The sequence below is a fragment of the Camelina sativa genome, chromosome 9 (genome assembly GCF_030686135.1).
Source record: "Camelina sativa cultivar CO46 ecotype springtype chromosome 9, ASM3068613v1".
NCBI classification, from domain to species: Eukaryota; Viridiplantae; Streptophyta; class Magnoliopsida; order Brassicales; family Brassicaceae; genus Camelina; species Camelina sativa.
Window position 1 is genome coordinate 40,921,755 of NC_141888.1, and position 21,660 is coordinate 40,943,414.

A 21,660-nucleotide genomic window follows, 5' to 3' on the forward strand; every position below is an offset into this window, starting at 1 on the left:
TCAGATAATAAAACCATCATCGCTTCCATTACCATATCATACATATGCTTAACATATTCTCAATTACAACCAAAGAAAAAAAGAACAATCAGCTATATAAAGTGATATAAGATTAAGCAATAATTTAGTCAAAATCAAACGTATGTATATTACTTTCGAATAAAGCTTTTTTTTTGTGGGTATGATCAGTCTAAGGTCGTGATCGTGTTCTAAGATTCGATTATGACTTCGTTTTGGTTCGATTCTTGAGGAAGAGGAAGATGACCTTTCTCTTGCAAGCTCTTGACAGATTCATAAAGAGAATTCTTAATGGGTTTAAATTCCAAGCCTAAGTCTTTTATCTTTTGCGTAGTAAACTTGTATGGCTTTGCCCTCGGATTCTTCTCGTCCGAACACCTAATCACATCAAAACACACAACATGTTAATAAGAATACGAAATGTGGACATGATTTCTTGTATATCACTGTAAAGTAACGTATTAATTATTAGACTACCTAAAGGAGACACAAGTCATAAATCTAGTGACCAAACATTGGAGTAGGTGAAGAAAAAACATTCACACTCCGGCGTGTTTGTCTTATGGAATTTGACCCTTAGCAAGACGACACTTTTTATGACTTTTTGTACACACATACCCAAACACGTGATCGATCTCAACGTCAGCAGTAGGTGACAGATGACATGTATTTTGTGATGTGAGAGTTAGTACACAGCATGACACCAATCTCACCACAACCACACAAGTGCTAGCTTATATATATATATATGGGAAATGGGACAACAGTCACAATAATACCAAATACCACCACTCATGTCCCTTTTATCCTAACTAATTAAATATAGTTTTGAATAAATAGATACGTTCAAGTAATTGTGGTGTATCTGTAAATCCAAAGGTTTATATTTATTGGACCGACTAAATCGTGTTGATTTTGATATAATTTTGACCAAAGTGTTCTCAAAGAGACAAACGTTGACTTACTTGGTTGGAAGTGGATACTCCGGGAAGAATTTAGCCAGAATCTCAACAACCTCGCCACGGTGAAGGGCCGTCTCGGCAAGGATGTAACGGCCTGAGGCGGAGGGTGCTTCGTAGACCATAACATGGCCTAGTGCCACGTCACGGACGTCCACATAGACCTGAGTCAAGTTAGCGTAAGTCTTTGCTGAGCCGGTGAGGTACTTGAGGATATGGACTAGACTAGCGTTCACTGCTGACTGGAGCGGTGGTCCAAGAACTAGAACCGGGTTTAGCACCACTAAGTCCACACCTTTAGCCTTCGCGGTCTCCCATGCAGATTGTTCCGCCAACATCTTCCCGTAGCAATACCAATTCTACAAGGGAGAGAAGAAAAGATAAATTTAGAATTATATCGATCAGCATATGGTAGAAGAACAATGGTCTCATCTCTGAAACTAAGCGGCGTATACTGTGCTAATTGCTAAACCTAAAAGACAAATTATATATAGCTAAAAAAAGAAATAAACCTTTGTGTTTTTGCAGAAATCGAGATCACTCCAGCAATTTTCATCGACTATGGCTTCAGGGCCACGGTTAGGGTTCATGTAAACCGCACCAATTGATGACGTGAACACCACGCGTTTGACCTTGGCTTTAGCCGCCGCGTCGATCACAAACTTAGCTCCGTTCACCGCAGGCTCCAACATTGTCGCCTAATTAGGTCAACATTAATCAAAAAAAAATTAAAACTAGGAAGACAGAGCAATACAACTCCTCTGTTCACAAAATTAGTAGTTACTTACGGGATCGTCGGTCATGGGAGAAGCGGTGTGGAAAACGCCATCGCAGCCGTCGATTGTGGCACATAGAGCCTCGTAGTCGAGAAGGTCTGCACTGTGAAGAGTAAGTCTTTCTTTGGCTCCTTCAAGCTCTCTGAGATGATTGTTCTTGGGATCAGATGGGTTCCTTACGGTTCCTCTAACGGTGTAGCCTCTCTCTAAGAGTAACTTAACGATCCACGAAGCAATGTAGCCGCCGGCTCCGGTGACGCAGACGAGTTTCCCGTCGATTGGCATCTTTTTTTTTTTAAGGAGCAAAGCCTCTGAATGGTCTTGAAAGGGCTTTAGAGATTAGCTAGAATGAGTTATGATGTGTCGTTTGAGGAGAGATTTGTGATTTGTATTTATAGAGAGACTGACTACTTAAGAAGTTACCGGCTTTTTTCCTTTAATTACTGCACTGTGTTTCACCGAACCATGGTAAAGAGTTGGTGAGTCTACATATAAATTAATATATATTTGAAAGGAAAAAAAAGAACAAACAGTAAAACTTAGACTAATATATATTTTTGTTTTCTGATTTATTCAAAGACTGTGGGTTTGGTGAAAATGAAGAATTATTGGGATTAATATTTTAATTTAATTTTATCAATATTTTAATTTAATTTTATCTTATAACACTAGAGAAGTACATTAGTTTCAAAGTTTCAGGTGATCATAAGTGTAAATGCATTAAAAATCCAAACAAAATGGTCAAGTAAAGGTGTTGTGAATCTGACTTTCACATTATTATCTTATCTTGCCAAATGGGACCTTAATTAATGGTTTAACCTTTTTAAAACTTTGATACGAAATTGCTAAATAAATGTTAACAACAAAAGAAACAAATTTTCTAAATAACTAATAAGAAAAGAGAAAACTCGGAAAAGGGTTTCTCTTAAAATATTTCTAACTCATAAGTTTATATATAATTCAAATTATATGGAGTTCTAGAAGACCTTGATAAAAAATGTAGTAATCGTACGTACGCTCATTTAAGATCTACTACACAAATGGCAAATCTATGAACAATGCTTTTTAATTTGTTAATTTGTTTCTCCTTGGTATCATTATCTTAATTTTTAAATATGTATTATAATATATTCCACAAAACCTCTTTAAAAAACAACAATAGGTGAGTAGTTGAGAAGATTGACCTTGACTTTAAATCTAGGCCCTAACTTTTATTTGCTAATGAGGAAAGTTCCCCTGAACCTATCTAAATATATCCACTGTATAATTTCAAATTGTTAACCAAGATTAAATTGATGTATAATCATGATAAAGAGATTCGTATAAATCTTGTTTTTCAACAACATCAAGTACATCATTCTTGACCGTTACATTTATATGCCTTTCGAAATATTGGAAAGATAAAAGTAAATTATTCTCTAAAGTCTTGTTAAAATATATATAAAAAAACTATATTCTGTTCAACATACATTCATGTATATTATTTTAAAAAAACTAGATTGGCCGATAAGTATAAAACCAAGAGGTCCAAAACAGATCTAAACAAATGAGAGGAGTCAAACCAATCATATAAGTTATTGCTGATTTGGAACAAAACACTCTCTTGTATGCAAACATTTAAACTTTTATATAGTTTGTTGTATTTTCTTTGCAATGTATTTCTTTTAAGCTATCTTTGAACAATATTTCAAGTTTAACAAGAAATAAGAAGGATATGATCATATTATGTTTCAAGTCAATTATGATTCAAGTAAAAAAATTGTGACAACTGACTTAAGAATTTGTTGAGTTAATTAACTTATTTATTAGTATTACCTTTATTCTTTTTTCAGAAAATCTGGACAAGAATAGAGTAGTCTCTCATTCACGCGGTCCAGTCCAAGATGGTTGAATGTAATTGTACAAAATATAAAGACAATTTCCAAGTGGTTTCTCTATCAGTTAAGAATTCAAAGTCGCACATGGTAAATGATTTTGTAACCGACGGAGAAACGTGGCACAAAGCCATGATAGCGACTTCTAATAAGTACAACAATGTCAAACTCTCAAGAAACTTTATTAGACACAAACACAAACAAAGTGATGGCATCTCAAACTAGTTTGTGGTATAGTAAGTAATATAACAATCTACAAAGAAAGAAAAAACCAAAGAGTCTAGCAGAAAGAATCTTTCTGAAATGGTTTTTGATTACAATGCCCTAACTGTATAACTCTCTTTCATGACTCTTTCTCTTCATCTTCTTCTTTCTCAATCTCTGAAAAGCCAACCTCTTCTCTCTCTTCTTCTTCTTTCTCAATCTCTGAAAAGCTTGTGTTTGCCCCTTTCTCATCAACCTCTCCTCTCTCTTCTTCTTCTTCCGCTTCTACTTCGTCCTCCATATCATCTGTTTCTCTCCACTTCGGCTCTTCTTCTGACTCCGAGTCCTCGCTCTCACTCTCAATCTCTGAATTTGCGAATTGTTTCTCCTCTTCCTTACCTTCAGCTTCAGCTTCTACACCATTGTGTTCAGATTGTTCTTGCTTCTCGCTACAATCATCTTCGCATTCCTGCTCTTCTCTTCTGTCTAATTCAGCTTCTAGACTCACTTCCTCTTCCTCTTCTGCTGTTCTGTCAGTTTCAGCATTCAACTCTCTCAACGATCTTACATTCTTTCCTTCTCTTGTTTTCTCAACTTGTTTCTTCAACTTTTTGCCAGTTTCCTTCTTCATATGAAGTGTTCTACTGGAGGATCTATCACCATAAATTTACAAAGCCAATTTCACTCAGAACAAGGAATCATAAAAAATTCATATAGACAATGACTTGAGTTCTAGTAAATTCTCAACCTTAAACCTGAGGAACTAGTCGGTTCCACAGACACTGCCACGTTTTTGCTTTTCTTGACTCTCTGCCTCTGCAGTCTGCAACATCATTAAGAACCGGAAAAGACTGTTGCTTTTAAAGACCGTAAGAGATTAATATTGCAACTTTACACAGATCACAGTAATGAACCATTTTACTCACATGTCAGATAAAGGAATGGACTCTGGCAGATCAACCTCCTTATCCTGCTGATTGATTGTGTGGAAATCATTAAGCACGGCAAACACGCTTTATTCCGAAACAAAAAGAATAAACTTGTACCTCATCGTCAATAATGTGATCCTCTAGTAACTCCCAGCGTTCTTCACTGAGATTAAGCTCTTCTGAATCTCCATCAGAATATATTACCTGTAATTAGTGGGGGAACAAACATTCCATTCCATATGAATCAACTAAGAAGCAGGCACGATTCTGAGAGGAGGAACATAATAGAATAGTAGATCAGATGGATTCTCTCACCCGATGCATCTTCTTGCGAGTACAATAAGAATCTATGACGCCTTCATAAAAACTGCACAGTGCAATACCATCAACGGAAAAGCAAAATATTACAGTACACTTGGAAATAAGAACCTTAAGTTTCCAGTATACTTACGTCTTGTCGAGTGGCCACCAGATATTAACTCTCCTACCGACCAAATCCTCACCAAAGCCGTTTGTATCAGACTCCTGAAAAGATGGAAATCCATATATCATCACATTGTAACAGATAGGTGGCAATCAATGGCTAATAATGGGGAGAGACTGTGGTAAAGCTTATTCTATACCACTTCTTTTCTCGCTGTTCGCCTCCTTGTCGGATGGCTCTTTGGAGTTTCTTCAGATTCGTCTGACAATTTTCTAGCTGCAACTTGAGAAACCATCTTCTGCACAGTTGACACAAACGAGAAATTCAACACAACATTTAACGGTAGTCATTTATTTTGACAAAAGAAATCTATGATCGTCTTGTTTTCGACCTTTCTCTTTGATGACTGTGGAACAGGAGTGTCTCGGGATGCACGTTCTAAATTCTTTCTCTTAGCATCCGAGCGAACTGATAATCTCTTTCCACTGGGATTTAGAATCTTAGCTTCAACAATTGGACTCTTTTGAGCCGTTTTCTGACTTTTCTCTAGACCATTTTGGGACCTAATCTTTTTGCTGGAGTTTCCAATCTTTCTGTCATCTTCCTCTTGGTTTGATTCTTTTTTAGGAGGCTCTTCATCCCGGAAGCAGGCTGCCAATTTCTTCAACCTCGGTGAAGAAAGAGAATCAGAATCATAATCATAATCACTCTCATCCACCCGGCTTCGTTTAAGGGAACCCGTCAGAGACCTACTAGTGGCTGGGGAAGTTTCTTTAAGCAGGGGTGTTTTCCTAGCAGCCACCTTTCCAAGTGATGATTCTCCCGCAGATCGTCTTTTATGGATCTTTCTGTTTGAAGTCGTCTTGAAAGGATCTCTTTTTCCGGAAAGCCACGAAATGTCATAATCCTCAGGATTCATCAAAGAATTGGGTTTCCGTCCTCTCTTCCCTGTAACTCCTAACTCTGTTTCTGCATCAGTACTTTCAGACCGCACTTGCTTCAGACTCTGTTTCAACAAACTAGAATTGTTTCCATTTCTAACTTTGTCCTTTTCATTGATTCGTCTGGTTCCATCTCTTGCAGGTCTCTTTGAACTACTTTTAGAAAGATTTTCCTTGCGAGAATGCCCCAAACCCAGTTTCTCCTAGATCAAGCTATTTGGTTAAACAACACTACTGAAAGATGCTGAAACTCTACAAATAAATAACCAAGCTCGTCAAATATAATACCTCTAGTGAACCACTTGTGGTTGCTCGTCTCCCCAACATCGGTTCAGCTGCCTGAACCATGAAAAATATAGCTTGTAACGTATAGAATATGAGATTTCAAGATTTAACCATAAAAGAACTCAATCCACCATCAAAACATAGAGCTCAGGGTATCAAGAATACCTCATTTTCTTTGGTGTTAACTATATTGTGGACTTCCGTAGTGTCAAAATCACTCTGGCATATGGAAGAAACTACTGGAGAATACATATCATAGCTGGTCCCTGTAGAGTTCAAAGCTTCGATGATATATGGTTTAAGTTTACGCGCACATCTACTAAGAACCTTCTCCGCAAGACTCCCAGACATTGGTAAAACATTCTAAGACATGAAAAGAAGACAAAATCAACCCAAGTTAATTGACTGCAAGATAATTTAACTTGAAAGAGGAAGAAACCTTACCTGATTTTCCTTTTTGACACTTGCTAAGAGTATATGAAGCAGATTCGTGGATACTTCTTCGATTTCATCAATTATTGTAATCATTATCATTTCCATTGACGAAAACACCACTTGAGGATGAGCAGGTCTATTAGATGGCACACCAAAACGACATTCAGTCTATAATCTAAAACTTCCTCAAGTATTGTAAATAAGGGTTTGTATATCTAATCTAATCTACCTTATGATTTTCAAGAACTTCTGAAACATAAGCAGGATGAGGTCATAGCATTCCAAGTCCAACATCACCAAGCATGATCTGACCTTTGCAACATTATCAAGAACAGACACTGCTTTCCTATAACTGCGAGAGGACGACGCATCAGCTAGTTTCTCAAAAGCTTCAACTGTCAACCTGAAGATATCCTGTAATAATACCAAAGAAGTAGAATCCAACAGAGCATTACAGAGTGAGAGAGAGAGATGAAACAGAATACTACAGTGTTAACAGGAATTTGATTTGTTTATTATTATTTACCTTCATTCGATCATCACTGTAAGGAGCTTCTGGGGCAGTAATCCTCACAATTTCAGTTAAGCAGGACAGAACTGAAACCCTAACATCAGAATCAGGATGGCTTAAAAGGTCAACCGATACCAAAGCACTCTTCGATGGCAAAAGGGCACTTTGCATTGACAAGGGTGGATCCTGGTCCACATTCCTAAGCAGAGACTCAGTTTCCTACGCCAAGAGAAAAATTGAATTAGAAATCCAACAAAAAAGGATTCGCCTTTAACCAAATTAACCAAGTTCTAAGAATCCCAAAGAAAACGAAACGAATTCACCAAAAAGCAACAAGATTTGACAAAACATATAACTAAAACCAACAATACAGCTTCCCTTATCGGCAAGAAAGAGAAACCCTAATCGCATTTCGTGAATCCAACCTAGCAGGGATCTTTTCTAAAGCAAAAGCAACGATTCTGTATGTGAAGAAGAATCAAAAGAGAAACTGGTAGAGAAGAGAGAATTAGTACATCGAGAAGAGTAAGAAGCTCGTCAGTTGAAGGAGGAGGGCTAAGAAGATTCTTGCCAGCATCGATGAGTGCTTTCGAAAGATCGTCCAATCCAACAATAATAGTCATTCCCTTCTTCTTTCTTCTTCTTCCCCAAAAATTCTCAAACTTGGAAACCCTAAAAAAAACGTAATCAAACCCCAGAAAAGAAAAGAAAAAAAAAACCTAAAGGGTCAGAACTCAGAGCCAAGAAAAGAAGAGAGCGTTCGGGTGATTCTGAGGTTAAGCGGTGTGGTTAAACATGCAAAAATTCACTTATATATATATTACTACTACTAATTTACAAAATTAGAATCATCTCATACTGGTTAAAAACCAAAACAAAAAAAAAGGCAAAGTGGTACCGATTCAATAAGCGACACCAATTATAGAAATTTAAGTTTTTTTTTTTTCTTTTCTCTATTCTTCTTTGATTTTGTCAGTGAACATCTGTAGATTGTGTTGAATCATAAAATTTGTTTCCATATTTGTTCTTTATTTTGTTGTAGACATTTGCACAGATTCGGAGGAATTAAATTTTATTAAAAAAAATATTAAAAAGTTGAAGAAACTTGAGAAAAAGAGGAAAGCAGAGTCATAACAACTGTTAATTGTATACTACAGTATTATTCATTAACCAAAAAAAAGTTTTTACTTTTGATAAAACACATGTTCCCGCCTTCTTATCGTGAAAGTTTTATGATCACTTTTCTTAGTTGATTCGAATAATAACTTGATTAATTAGAAAGAAGCTATATATATGATTTTTAACAACGGTCAAAATGTTTGGCCAAGGCAACAAAACGTGAGCAAAACATATCTTTTTTTGCATTGACATTGAAATGTTTATCTTGCTTTTAGTGAGACTCTAGATGCTTCTCCACGATGTTCAGGGCAGTTGTTTCCTCTCCGTAAATCCTTCCTACGACAAGCAAAAGCAATCATTCAATCACAAGTGTGCTGGAGTCAGCTCCAATGCAGTCTCATAAGATCCATAGCCAAATCAACAGATTAGGACTAGAAATTGAGAGCTACAATCCAAAAAAAAACAGTTCAAAAATTTTACCCAGGCATGAAATGATGTTTCCTCTATGTTTATATTTAGGGATCAGGAGAAATTCGATGTTATCTGCCAAAAATCATCACATAGAAGAAACTCGAAACGCATTCGCAAAATTGAGTTTCAGAATCAGACTGAAGTGTCGGAGAAGAGTATTGAAAAAGAGGCCACTCTGCTAACCTCTCTCAGAAGATGGCTGCGCCAAACAAAGTAAAAAAAAACTTCACAAAAAACTAACTGATAACAACTTATTGGGCCTGTTTAATAGCAACAGTGGGCCTTTCATTAGTCCAACGAAATATTATTATATGTCATATTTAATTTGAGTCGCTGAGGGATCTCGAAACCTCGCGTCGATAGGATTAAAAATATATATTAGCGGCCCCTCAACACTCTTTACAAAACAGGTCTTCCTGAATTTATTAATTTACCTAATAATTAAAACGGTTCTATTTTTCTTATTTTTTTCTCCCTCCTGCATATTTTTTTCTCTGTTTCCTGCAACAAAAGAAGACAACCACTTGGTTTCAGTAATACTCTTTACAATCTCAAATCAGATATGACCATATAGCACAAACTAGCTCAAAATCCCTTCATCATTTATGTGCAAGTTATGGCACAAAACGTCTCTGTCGACTTGACTAATGGATTAGCAAATCTATGTCAAGCTTTGTGATCAATGACAAGACAATGCTACAAAACTACAAACTAAGGAACAAATTAGTGATTACCTTTTTGTTTAGGCTACTCGTTTGCGTTTTTTGAGAACTTTGAGCTGCTGCGTCATGTAATCAATCACTTCTTTCAGTGAAGCTTTTCTTCCTTGCTTGGAATGCCACAGTACTGGGACTGAGTAGCGCCCACTAGGATTAAACTCATTCAGCTCCTCCAGTGCTGTCTTCACTGCGTTCTTCACTTCTTCTCCCCACTCTTCTCTCAGATTCTTCATCTGCTCATCTTCTTCATCCACCACTTCCTACACCATAACAGCATCATCAGAATAAACAAGACTCGTGAAGTGGGACAGAAGGCCAATATGAAAGAATTATTGATGTAACATGAGGCATAACAAACCTTCTTTTTGTCTCCAGTCCCCACATGTTTGAATGGGTGCCACGCTGGATCCTTGAGGTTCTCCTGCCATTTCGAGCAAAGTATAGCATGCTGCACCTCAGCTTCTTCGGCGGTGAATCTCTGCTTGCATGCTTTCATGAATGGCTTTTCATCAAGTTCCCCCACCCTCTTTACTCTGATGATGGTTCGCTCACTCAATAATTCTCTCAATTCCTGAAAAACCCAAAACATGCAAACAATTAATCATTCACATCTCAGGTTCCACCATGGCTGTTGGAACTATTCACAGATTCTCGACTATATATCATGGCGAGTATCAGTGAAGCTGTTTGACAGTATCCTAAGCAGCTGAGCATCCACCCTTGTGCATCCTCATCATACAGATTTTTCAACATATTAGCGTTTGACTATGTCACCAACATTTCACTCTCACCTAAAAACATGGAAGCATTTAAAATATATACCGTAGTCAATACTGCACGTGCTTCTTGTATCTCATCATTGCTTTGGCGTTCTTTAATCATGAGATATGAGTTAGTTTCCTCTAGATCTTGTAACTCAGAACGCTTTTCCTCTAGCTCTTCCTTCATCTCCTTCATTTTCTGCTTAACATCATCGTCATCTTCATCGTCATGCTTCATGACTTGCAGCTTTCCTTTCAGCTCCTGAATCTCCATTTGAAGTTTCTGCTTGCTGTCTGACTCCTTCTCAAGCTGAAGGATCTTGTTCAAAATCTCTTCTTTTTTCCTCTGGAGTTCAGAGATAAGAAAGTTGGAATCATAAAACGCAAACAGAAAAAATGTTTTTGTCTAACTTGAATGGTACAGATAGGTCTATTTTGACCATTTACTGAACAGACCTTGTGTTCTTCCACAAGTGTCAAGACACGATCATCTGTTTTTTTATGCTTCAGTGAAGCCAACTGGAGGGAGGAGTTCATGACATCGCTCTGCCATAACAAGGGAAAACAAAAAGATCATCAGTAGATTCAGTACCCTGGAAAACATCAACGCATAAGTATACTATAATGACAAAATATTACCTTCTTCTTGTCTTCATCAAGCTGTTGTCTCTCCAGTTCAGTTAGTGCTTGCTTTTTGTCCAATTCTTTGGACCAAATCTTCAGATTATTCATCTTAGCCTCCAGTTCATTGGTCAGCCTCTCCTTTTCTCTAAAGATCCTGTTTAAATTATCCCGTGAAGACTCCTGCATTTTTTTTGATTCTAGAGAAAAACGTACAGAGAAGCGTTACAAACCTAAACTCGGATGCATCCAGGGCGAAACATAAGCAATTAGTTTTTAGTACAAACCTTCTTTATAAGTTCGGTCCAGCGCGTCTTTCTCTTTGAGAACCTCGCGCAAAGAGATCGCTTTCTGATTGTACTTGTACTGGACCTTGTTCAGATTCTCATTTGTCATAGCAATTTTATTTGACAGATCATCCACCACAATATTCTTATTCTGAATTTCCTCCTTGCAGATATCAGAGAAACTTCTCAGTTTTCCTACTTTGGACAGGTATTCTGCTATTGACCCTTGTGAGTTGTAGTCATCTGAACGTGCGCACCAACCATAAGCCTTAGACCTCCAGTCTCCTCTTTTATCACTCCAGTCCTTTTTGCCGCAGCCCCTTTTCTCATATTCCTTCTCAAGCTCTGTGGCACTCTTAAAGCCACTCATACCACTGTTAAACTGAGGAATGACAGCAACTACGGAATCCTGCTCAAGCCAAATGGTTTTCACTTCCAAAGGATCGAATTCGGCGAGTTTCTTCGACCAATAGGCTGAATCAAGGAGATAATAGTTGTTATCAGTTCTTCTCACCGGGTAGATGACAATCCCCATCCAAGGCCAGACATAAACGTCATCCACAACTGCTTGAGACTGCTTCGACGAGGACGAGGGAATTTGTGGGCGTGGGAGATCAGAATCACCAGCAAGCTCGTTCTGCATGTATTTTGCCAAGGCGAAGTGATTTGCTTTTTGCTTAGCACTTCTACTCGAAGATCCTTTGGCAACACCAGACGCGTGAGCAAGTAGCTCTTTATACTTGTAATGCTGCTTCTTCTTCCCAGAGCAGAAGGGGCACCTGAATGTGTCCTTCACCTTAACCTTGTAAGTCCCATTCTTCATTAGCTCGTAAGGTTTCTCAGCATAGACATCTATCTCAGACTCACTGATATCTGACTCCTCTTCGGAACTGCTCTTATCCATCCTAGTAAGTGACCTGTAACTCAAGAGTTTTCACCAGATTATTTGGGAATGGTTGATAAAGGACAGATCTAAGAAACAAAACAAAAACAGAGTCTGTAGGAAGAACAACTAAGAGTGGACTTTATATGCCAAAGAGAACCATTAGATAGATGAACAGGCAAATGCAGCAGATATGAAGACCAATCGCAATCATAGCAAAATTTTGACAACAAAACTGGATGTAAGTAATCAAATCTCAACTGCTTACGAACAAAAACAACTAGTTAAATGCTTTAAATATCACAGACAAGTTACAAATATGGTAACCCTAGAAACGCTATATCCTTAACCAAATCAGCAGATTCGCAGCTAGCAAATAAGAGAAATAACCCAGAAACACCATTAAAACTTACCCAGACACGTTTTTCTCAAAGAATGCGTTCACGATCAAAGAAACCTTCTTTTATCTGCCAAGTAAACGAGCAACAATGTTAGTCTCTCACATGGCAGTCGGCTATACCTAAACCGAAAAAAATCCCCAAGAGTCGGCGAATAAGAAAAAACTTCAACAATCACATAGAAACCCTAAACGTAGACGAAATTGAGCAGAGGAATCAGAACCGTCGGAGAAGAGAGTGAAGTGACTTAACCTCAGACGACGAACGATTAGTTGCGCGAAGATGATGAATGAAACTTGTGATTACTAAACTAATTTATTGCAGTTTAATGGGCCAGTCCAACAACAATAATGGGCCTTACATCAAGCCCATGAAAACATTACATCCGCTCGAAAGCTAAATCAATACTCTGAAAGCTAATTTCTCGATACATATAACAAACAACAGTGATCGAACTAACAACTAAAATCCTAATCTTGAGCGTTATGGATCCGATTTTGTGATCATGCAAGAAGAAGAAGAGACATAAATACTAGTTTATAAGGAATTTTTTTTTTTATTGTGATTTGATATATATTTCTGTTTTAGATAGCAACCTGACCATTTTCAACACCTAATCCATACAAAACACCAGAATATTTCTGCAAAGGACCAACGAAGAAATTCTCCTTGAGCTTTCTGAAAGTACAAGACGTGAGCAAACTATCCGAACCAGCTTGGTGACATATCCCAACTCTCTCAACTTCAAGCAACTCAGCAAGCTTGTTCAAACCACCGTGAAGGCTGTTACAGAACTTCATCAAGTGTTTAATATCGTACACCGTCGGGAAATAAACGTTGATCAGCTTGAAGAAATCCGTCTGCGAATCAGGCAGGTTCTGGCAAGTCAACAGCTTAAGCAAGTATCCGAAATCGTATCCGCTGTGAAACGTAACCCAATGCACGTTTTCGTTCAACACAATACCAGAGGACATGAGGAGCTCAGCGAACCTCTTGGAATCGATCCCGTCTTGTGTGTTCTTCGCCAAATCGATGCCTGATTGTTTGAGAAGCTCGATTGAATCGACAGCGAAGATATCGGAATCGAGATCGAATTCTCGGAAATTGAATTGCCAGATGCAGTACTTGTTGTCGGTTCCACAGGTGGGGAGGTCACCTTGCTCGTTGGAGAAGGTGAGGCCGAGCTGAATCATTTTGAGGATGTTGACGTTTGTCTTTAAGGTCTCGTAGTGGTAATCGGCGTTGGATTTGAAAGTACCGACGGGTCGAACGACGATACCTGGGAACTCAGTGTCCATGGCGACGTAAGGGAAATCGTCGACGACGTCTCGGATCAGATCCATTTCTTCTTCGAGGTTATCGTTCCAGACTTCGCGGATTTGGATAGAATCGTCTTTCAGAAACAGAGACATGTCTATCAATGATTATGAATCTGAGGAGCATCTGGATTGATGAGGATGATGATGATGATGATGAGGATTGATTGATGAGATTAACCTAGAACGGATCTAGAGGTAGACCCGATCTGGTTTCATCAAAATCTGCGGTAAAACCAAAATCAAATATTCAGTTTTAAAACAAATCACCCGAAGAAATTGAGATAAACAACGGGCGGTGATGTTCAGTGAATCGAACCTGATTAGCAAAACCGAGGTTAGGAGATGGAAGAGAAGGCGGCGATTTGACGTGGCTAGGGTTTCAGAGGAGGATGTGGCCGTGGTTTATCGTTTAAGGGTAATGATGGAAGGAGAAGAAGAAAGAAGAAGGAAGAAGAAGATAATATTATTATTTATTTATTATATCGATTTTTTTAATTTTTCTCTCTCTTTTTTTTTTTAATTGTTTTTATTTCTTTCTCTGTTCTGAATCCGATTTTTTTTTCTTCTCCACAAGTTTTCTTGTTTTTCTGAGTACAGATTCTAATTCTTTATTATTTATTATTAGGAAGGATCGTTCCTTTTTTTGTGCGTCACAATTTAGTAGTTTTCTTTTTTGTCTTTTTTTTCTTCATTATTGCTCCTTTATTTTTTAATCAGATATCATTTATTGCTAAGACAAAATAAAATAATAGCTGTAATATCAACTAGGAGAGATTAATATCAACTTAGAATTAGTTTATTTCTAAATACTGTAATTAATTATTTTGGAAAGATGGGGGGAACCAAAAAAAGTTTTAACATTCAGAAACATTTGATGGTAAGCGCCCATTGATCTTTCGCTTTGAGTGATTGTAGCTTAGCGACAGCCGTTTCTATCTCCAATTTCTTTCTATCAGGAAACGACGTTGTCTTGATCATTATATTTCTTTTCACAGTCCTTTGCCTAATCAAACACGACACCAACGCAAACTCTTCCTCTGAACCGCTGAAGTTATACATCCACAAAGAATCCACGAGAAGTTTAGCATTTGGGAACGGCTCTTTGATATTCTCACTCCACAACTTGTCCTTACCAACTTCTTCCCTCGGAGCATTGTTATTCTCCACATATACCAACTCAACTTATATTAATTATACTATTATCTTTAATTAAAAAAAAAAAAAGATTACTTGTCGTCTTAGAGGAATGACTCAGAAGAATGAATGTAACATACCTTAAATATTAGCTCAAGCTCAATAATGGGAACAGTCCATACAAGTAAGACTTGTCTTAACCTCGCAACTTCTCTTGGATTCATTAAATCTACACTCACTGACATGAGTGCAAGCCATCCTCTCAAGAACGCACCACATGAGTTTACCACATATTCTTCATGCCCTTTGCAATTTTCCTCCTTTATCATGTACATCACACACCATTAGTTCCTTCTAAAATACATTATTGACTACGCATAGGGATGCATGTAATAATATATATATGTATGTACCTGTGATATGTTGTAGCTGACGTGAGGCAAGCTTAACCTTGCCAAGTTTCTATTAAACTGGAGTAGAGGAGACGTGAGGTCAAAGTTATATCTCCCACATGAGAGACTTTCAACGATAACGAGGATATGCAAATTAGGTGAAGACACTTTAATGCCATCAATCCCAATGCAAGGTGATGACACTTTCAAGAGCTTTAATCTTTTGTTGTCAATCTTCAAAGTACCACTCTTTTTGGTGCAACCGATGCCTAGTACAAGCACCTCCAGGGAAGGGCAAGATGCGAGGATTCTGTTAAAGACTCCAACATCAGGGGCGTACGTACATGAGAGTTTGAGGGTCATGAGATTTTGGCAGTTGTTGAAGGAATGCGAGGTTCTTAATATGTATGACGATAGCGAGAGTGATGTGAGGCTTGAAGATGAGAATGAGTCTTGTGGGAAGCCGGGACATATTGGCCACTTCTCTAGTCCAAAACGGTGTCTAAGTGTGAGATGCTTGGTCTGCCTCATACCGGTGAGCGATTGAATCCAAGTATTAAGCATCTCGCTTTTGTAATCGACAATTACACAACTCTCTAGATGTCCACGGTGATTGTTAATAATCTTGAGAAACAAACAAAAAAAATGATTTAAAACACATGGACAAGAAGGAAGGAAGAAGAAGAAGAAGAGAATTTGAGAGAAGGGAACCTTGGTCATCAGTGTAGCAACACGATTCGAAATATCGAGGGTAATGTTAGAATCGGTAAACTTCTTTCGCATGTCAAAAACTAGATGAGACATGTGCTTCCACACATGTACCCATCGTTTGGACACAACGCTCGTCCTTACCGCTTCTTCTGTGGACAGTCTTGATAAGATCATGAGCAATAAATCATCGGGGAGTGTACTGATCCAATCAACATTTTCGACTGTAACAGATGATGATGATGATGATCTATCCATATTTTATGGGTATCCGTCTTAGTAAGTGGCCTGTAACACAGAGCTTTTACATCATATTCAATTATTCATTTACAAAAGAAGCAAACAAGCTATCAAAATCCAAGTTCTAACTTAAGGGCAGGAAACAAAGAATCGACGAAACCTTAGAACTTACGTCAGAGAATCGAGAGAGAGAGAGGCTACTTTCGAGTCTGACAAGGAGACAGAGTCGGACTTGATTTATAAACTTCAGAGTTTAGAAGCATCCGAAGATGCAGCAGAAACACTTGTCGCTAATACATATGCACATAGATAAGTTATTTAAAATTTTATTTTATTTCTCAATTTCTTTTAGTAGCTATTATTATTTTATTTTCTATATATATACACAATCATCAATGATTCATGATTTGATATTTAATGTATTTAAGTTTGTTTTAATCCTATTTAAGTATATCAAAAACAAATGAGACATCAATGTGAAAAAGCTAAAAATGGGCAAAAATCTCTATCTATCAACTACCAACACTTTGATCAACTTCTTCTCCACTTTGATCAACCTTGTCTCCACTTTTGATCTTTTCCATCTCATTGCTCAGTACTTCCTTCACTTTGCTCTTTAGCTGCAAGCCATGTAGTAGAGAAACAGACCACTTAAAACACACTCTTGCTTTCTTTCGACATCAAATATTTCTGGTAAGTTTCTTACCTCATTGAGACCTTGTTCTGTTTTCACCGAGACATGAATTGATTCATCAGGTCCTGTTTCACGGTACTTAATGATTTCCTCGTCATCGCTGCTTCTATCTTCTTTGGCATAGATCACCGGCGAGCCTCCCAGCAGATCGCATTTGGACACAGCATCAATCCACAGGTAATCTTTAAACCTCTCTTTCATCTCTTTATAAATTCGAAACTGCAATGTCCTCCAAACAAACACACAACTGAATCAGAAAATATCAAACCCGTTTATTTGACATACACACATGTTCTGTCTTCTTCAGATATGCACATCTATGCACATATGATGCAATGACCATAAGAATTTGTGTTTTTACTAGATACCTGATCGGAAGGAGAAGTCCCACATTCTCCAGTTAGATCATGAACATATAGAACCGCAGTTGGAAGATGAGTGAGTACAGCAAGAGTTAACTTCTCTAGATTATTCCTATCCTCTGTAATGACCAAAAAAAAAAATACAATCAAGAGACTTAAATAAATATCATAATATCATATGCATCCACGAGAGGGTTTGTAGCAACTAGACTTTACCATCACATCTCCTAAGAAGCCCAGGGGTGTCTGTCACCTGTAAAGCGTTTCTGGATGATTAGTAATTTAAACCATCTGGAATGTGAGTAGAACACAAGTCACAAAACAATGTGAGCTTAACCTGAAATCGTTGGTAGTTCAAAACGATGTGACCCATCAGAATTCCTCTGGTAGTAAAAGGGTAATTGCATATCTGACAACACAACCACATCATAAGTATACACAATGCAAGGTTTATCACATAATATAGAAAGATTGGCACATAAGGCAAACCTCAGGCTTCCCTGTTGAAAGAATGCGGACTAACGATGATTTCCCAACGTTTGGTGCTCCGACAAGGCAAAGAGTTGGCATTTCCAAGTCAACAACTGGCATAGCCCTCAAAACCTGCAAAACGCGTAACTCTCTTTTTATATATACAGTTCTAATAACTAAGTCAAATTGGTCAAACCACTGGAAGAGACAAACAAAAGATTATAGAAAGGAACCTTCGCTATACTTAGCAAATCATCAACAGCTCTCCCTTGTTGTTGGAAAACCAATTCAAGCTTCTCAACACCTTCGCTCAAGCGTTCCTCTGCTTCTTTCTTTGACAAAGCCTGCAAAAGACAATAAAAGATGTTTAACTTTTTTTAACACTGATATATGATAGAATAAGATGGAACAATGGGACAGTTGTGAAGCTTATAAGGACTATACTGAAACAGTATCAAACACTAAACTGAAAATACAATATATTTTGAAAGAAATTGAGGAGTCTGACCTTAGCACAGAGAGAAGCATGTTCTTTCCCAACAGACAGAACCTTCTTCCTCAGAACATCAACTTTTCCTAACACCTAAAAACTTAACTTTATAAGCATATGCTAAAATCAGTTGCAGGGGAGCTGAATGGCAGACTTAGAGGGGGTGCATAATAGATACCTCCTCATACTTGCCTTCACCAAGTGTCAACTCAATAAGAGACCTTTCATATGGATGTAATAGTCTCTTCCTCGGGAAACTTTCCATGTATCCTTTTAAAGGTAGGGCCAATTCCTTAAATAAAAAGCGCAGTTTCTGATTTGGTAAGACAACTAACAGACCAGAATTTCAACCGGGGAAACACAGCGAAGGATGCAATGAACTTACCTTCATGAATGCATCAAGCTGCTTAGCACCTCTATTTCTTTCTCGCTTCGCAATATTAGCAATGCCTGAGACCAAAAGTGGATGAATACTCTGTTAAATAGTTTGAAAGAGTGAATGTGAGAACGAGAACGATAAGATAAAGAAACAAATTAATTACCTTTGGTTGGTTGAACTCTTTTGGACTTCCTGAGTGCAGAACAATATAAATCAATAGATGGCATCACCATGGGGAGCTTTTGAAAAGCACCCAAACCTTCCTGTACTGGTGGCGCTTGTTTTTCCTAAAAAACCAAATCCGAATTCGTTTTTGGCTTTAATCAAATTGGAAACCAAAAGCTCGAAACTTGTGAGAAAAACAAGGGTTCTAAAGGGGGAATATAATATATACAGGGGAGGTAGGGATTTCAATCTGCTTCTGAGTAATGTAGGAAGTGGGCAAGTAGCTTGAACTGACGATTGGAGAAACAGCCGTCTGAAGATTCCGACATTGACGCAAGGTTGGAGACCAGAAAGTGCGAGACTTTGTGGTGTTGGCTGAAGAAGAGTGAAAGAGAGAGGGGTAAGAAAAAAGGAGAAAAACGAAAACCATGGATGACAAGATCAAGGATTGGAGGAAGAGAATAAGAAAAAAAAGGTACCTGTGGAGAAAATGAAAGCTTGTAGACAATCCTGTGGTGATGTTAAGAGACGCCATTGATGAGGAACCAAGCTCGACGCCAATTTCATTCTGATGAGTCTCTGAGCCAACAAAAAAAAAAAAAGAAGAAGCTTTTTGAGTTTAGACTGGAACAAAAACGATCTAATCCAAACACTCTGGTTTGAGTTTTATAATGGGCTTTGACGACATCGTCATCATTTAGCGATTGAATAGTTTGGTAAGTAAAGAAAAGCCCCTAACTTTAAAACTTAGGTCAAGCTAATCTGTTAAAAACCTGAATCTTCCGGCGTAAAGTTACGCAAATCTATTCTTCTCTGATGCTTCAGTGAACAATCATCATTGTAGTGACTAGTGAGTAAGACGAGATTTCTTCTCGAGTTGTGTTTTACCACCGCTCTCTCCTTTAAGTGGAAAAGCTTTAATTGGGTCGAGAGGATCCGACCCGGAGCGTTCCCACAATATCCAAAACAAATTAGTAGATTAGTGTTTGTTTTACCGGACCAGACATCGAATTATGGTTCGATCGTTCACGTTCAACCAACCGGTCGGAAACAGTAACTGGCAAATTAAGCAATATTGGGCCTAAGCATTAATGGGGCCTTCTAGTTTGAAATTATTGGGCGTATGAAATATGAGAATTGTTGGGCCTTCTATCGGTACACTAGATTACCATCTCTGTGGTCTTTAAACAGTTAAACGTTTCCGCTTCTAATAATTGTTTAATTTCGGTCGTATAGGCTTTACGGGGTAATTAACACACGTCAAATCATAACCGAAGATAAGTTTGAGACGATGCGTTAAAATGTTTAATTTTTAATTGGAAATCAAAACTAATCATTATTACTCCAAATCTTGAATGCAGAAAACTAATCATTACTACAAATCTTACATGCAGAACGATACGACTTCCTATCACTCTCGCATTTATTTAATTGTGTGGTTCAAGTTCAATTCAATATAAAGCTGAAGAAGAAGATCTGAATGCAACCCAACAACAATCTTCAATAAAAAAAAAAAAAAAAGAGAGAGAGAGAGAGAGATGAAGGACTCGATTAAAGAAGAGCAAAAGATAACATGGAAGGAAATGTGCGAAGAGCTTAAGGAGAAAAACGAAGAGCTGAAGAAAGTAATAGCAGAGAAGAATAAAGAGCTGGAGAAGGTAAAGAAGGAGATGAACGAAAAGCTGGAAGAGGAACGTTATGAAGTAGAAGGGTTAAAGGATACGATCTCTGCCCTTTTCTTCAAAGATCGTCAAAGCAATCATGAGATACACGAAGCACGCCGTGAATTGATCAGTGTATATTTATTTATTTATAATATTTTTTGTTTCGTGTTTTGGTGGGATTGCACATGATGTGTATTTGTATTTAACTATTTTGTTTTTTGTTTTGTTTTTTTTTTTTTTTTGCTTATGTAGGGATTGACAGATTTATCTGACAAGAGATCCACGATCAGAGTCAAGCGCATGGGAGAATTAGACGAAAAGGCGTTTGTGAAAGCATGTAAGGGGAGATTCACCGACGAAAAAGCTGAGGTGGAGCAGTACTTCCTTTGCTCGACATGGCAGGAATACATCAGAGATCCAGCGTGGCACCCATTCAAACGCGTGGGGACTGGAGAAAATATCACGGTCCATATTGTTCTGTTGATCATGTTCCATTTTGTTCAGTTTCTTTCCCACTGTAGTAGCTACTACTAACTCTCTCTCTCTCTCTCTCTCTCTCTCTCTCTCTCTCTGGTGATGGTTTGCAGGAAGTGGTGGATGAAGACGATGCGAAACTTAAGAATCTGAAAGAAGAGTGGGGTGAAGAGGTGAAGAACGCAGTCAAAAAAGCAGTCGAGGAAATCAATGAGTTTAACCCAAGTGGCCGGTACTTAGTTCCGGAACTTTGGAACTTTAACCAAAAGAGAAAAGCCACACTCAAAGAAGGAATTGCTCAACTGATGACACTGATCAAAACTCACAAACGCAAGTACCCATACCTATGATGAGTGTTTGGTTCTTTTGGAATCTCTATTTTATTTAAACTCTCCACCTCTTGTTAGTCCATTGCTTCTCGTTTTGTTTGCATCTTGAAACTAAGCTACCTATCTAAAACCCGTACGTGGAGGGTTCTTTTTTAATTTCTGGTTTATTTCTATCTAAAAGCAATGCGATTGCTTATCTCTTTTCATCTCATGGGTTATATATA

At 37.9% G+C, this 21,660-nt stretch overlaps 7 protein-coding genes across 14 annotated transcripts; 1 reads left to right on the forward strand and 6 right to left on the reverse strand.

The window, feature by feature from the left end:
- Positions 1 to 5: 5 nt before the first annotated feature.
- Positions 6 to 2,162, reverse strand: LOC104714287 (cinnamoyl-CoA reductase 2). Its single transcript, XM_010431595.3, has 4 exons — positions 1,766 to 2,162; positions 1,490 to 1,675; positions 984 to 1,336; positions 6 to 396 (listed from the first exon to the last, which is right to left on the reverse strand). The coding sequence occupies exons 1-4, from the start codon at positions 2,036 to 2,038 to the stop codon at positions 210 to 212; spliced, it is 999 nt and encodes a 332-aa protein (XP_010429897.1). The 5' UTR covers positions 2,039 to 2,162; the 3' UTR covers positions 6 to 209.
- A 1,626-nt stretch (positions 2,163 to 3,788) lies between these two features.
- On the reverse strand, positions 3,789 to 8,249 carry LOC104714288 (sister chromatid cohesion protein PDS5 homolog D). 3 transcript variants are annotated; one of them, XM_010431596.3, is made up of 14 exons: positions 7,872 to 8,249; positions 7,372 to 7,575; positions 7,075 to 7,259; positions 6,855 to 6,981; positions 6,576 to 6,773; positions 6,414 to 6,464; positions 5,576 to 6,328; positions 5,384 to 5,482; positions 5,212 to 5,285; positions 5,076 to 5,127; positions 4,878 to 4,964; positions 4,758 to 4,804; positions 4,580 to 4,654; positions 3,789 to 4,484 (listed from the first exon to the last, which is right to left on the reverse strand). In XM_010431596.3, the coding sequence occupies exons 1-14, from the start codon at positions 7,977 to 7,979 to the stop codon at positions 3,971 to 3,973; spliced, it is 2,574 nt and encodes an 857-aa protein (XP_010429898.1). In that variant the 5' UTR covers positions 7,980 to 8,249; the 3' UTR covers positions 3,789 to 3,970. The 3 variants fall into 3 exon arrangements, with proteins under 3 accessions (XP_010429898.1, XP_010429899.1, XP_087322384.1); XM_010431597.3 differs by having other exon boundaries at positions 4,758 to 4,801; positions 7,872 to 8,244; XM_087466258.1 differs by lacking the exon at positions 3,789 to 4,484 and having other exon boundaries at positions 4,564 to 4,654; positions 4,758 to 4,801; positions 7,872 to 8,143.
- Positions 8,250 to 9,209: 960 nt separating this feature from the next.
- Positions 9,210 to 13,006, reverse strand: LOC104714291 (factor of DNA methylation 5). 4 transcript variants are annotated; one of them, XM_010431600.3, is made up of 9 exons: positions 12,868 to 13,006; positions 12,631 to 12,684; positions 11,335 to 12,251; positions 11,066 to 11,247; positions 10,883 to 10,972; positions 10,488 to 10,772; positions 10,024 to 10,236; positions 9,681 to 9,925; positions 9,210 to 9,447 (listed from the first exon to the last, which is right to left on the reverse strand). In XM_010431600.3, exons 3-8 carry the CDS (start codon positions 12,236 to 12,238, stop codon positions 9,689 to 9,691), a joined length of 1,911 nt encoding a protein of 636 aa, XP_010429902.1. In that variant the 5' UTR covers positions 12,239 to 12,251; positions 12,631 to 12,684; positions 12,868 to 13,006; the 3' UTR covers positions 9,210 to 9,447; positions 9,681 to 9,688. The 4 variants fall into 4 exon arrangements, with proteins under 4 accessions (XP_010429902.1, XP_010429903.1, XP_087322385.1 ...); XM_010431601.3 differs by having other exon boundaries at positions 12,794 to 12,899; XM_087466259.1 differs by having other exon boundaries at positions 12,839 to 12,876.
- Positions 13,007 to 13,151: 145 nt separating this feature from the next.
- On the reverse strand, positions 13,152 to 14,027 carry LOC104714290 (putative CCR4-associated factor 1 homolog 6). Its single transcript, XM_087466263.1, has one exon. It carries the CDS (start codon positions 14,025 to 14,027, stop codon positions 13,200 to 13,202), a length of 828 nt encoding a protein of 275 aa, XP_087322389.1. The 3' UTR covers positions 13,152 to 13,199.
- Positions 14,028 to 14,675: 648 nt separating this feature from the next.
- LOC104714293 (F-box protein At1g80960-like) lies at positions 14,676 to 16,761 on the reverse strand. Its single transcript, XM_010431602.3, has 5 exons — positions 16,581 to 16,761; positions 16,172 to 16,456; positions 15,482 to 16,084; positions 15,209 to 15,388; positions 14,676 to 15,095 (listed from the first exon to the last, which is right to left on the reverse strand). The coding sequence occupies exons 2-5, from the start codon at positions 16,424 to 16,426 to the stop codon at positions 14,796 to 14,798; spliced, it is 1,338 nt and encodes a 445-aa protein (XP_010429904.2). The 5' UTR covers positions 16,427 to 16,456; positions 16,581 to 16,761; the 3' UTR covers positions 14,676 to 14,795.
- A 43-nt stretch (positions 16,762 to 16,804) lies between these two features.
- Positions 16,805 to 19,974, reverse strand: LOC104714294 (uncharacterized). Of its 3 annotated transcripts, none has more exons than XM_010431603.3 (14): positions 19,743 to 19,974; positions 19,449 to 19,548; positions 19,199 to 19,344; positions 18,968 to 19,091; positions 18,811 to 18,875; positions 18,604 to 18,717; positions 18,444 to 18,518; positions 18,169 to 18,279; positions 17,954 to 18,067; positions 17,802 to 17,873; positions 17,681 to 17,717; positions 17,471 to 17,583; positions 17,115 to 17,321; positions 16,805 to 17,028 (listed from the first exon to the last, which is right to left on the reverse strand). In XM_010431603.3, exons 2-14 carry the CDS (start codon positions 19,534 to 19,536, stop codon positions 16,921 to 16,923), a joined length of 1,374 nt encoding a protein of 457 aa, XP_010429905.2. In that variant the 5' UTR covers positions 19,537 to 19,548; positions 19,743 to 19,974; the 3' UTR covers positions 16,805 to 16,920. The 3 variants fall into 3 exon arrangements, with proteins under 3 accessions (XP_010429905.2, XP_087322388.1, XP_087322387.1); XM_087466262.1 differs by having other exon boundaries at positions 19,709 to 19,912; XM_087466261.1 differs by lacking the exon at positions 19,743 to 19,974 and having other exon boundaries at positions 19,449 to 19,705.
- A 247-nt stretch (positions 19,975 to 20,221) lies between these two features.
- On the forward strand, positions 20,222 to 21,642 carry LOC104714295 (factor of DNA methylation 5-like). The gene is made up of 3 exons (XM_010431605.3): positions 20,222 to 20,765; positions 20,886 to 21,098; positions 21,221 to 21,642. The coding sequence occupies exons 1-3, from the start codon at positions 20,508 to 20,510 to the stop codon at positions 21,455 to 21,457; spliced, it is 708 nt and encodes a 235-aa protein (XP_010429907.2). The 5' UTR covers positions 20,222 to 20,507; the 3' UTR covers positions 21,458 to 21,642.
- The last annotated feature ends 18 nt before the right edge of the window (positions 21,643 to 21,660 follow it).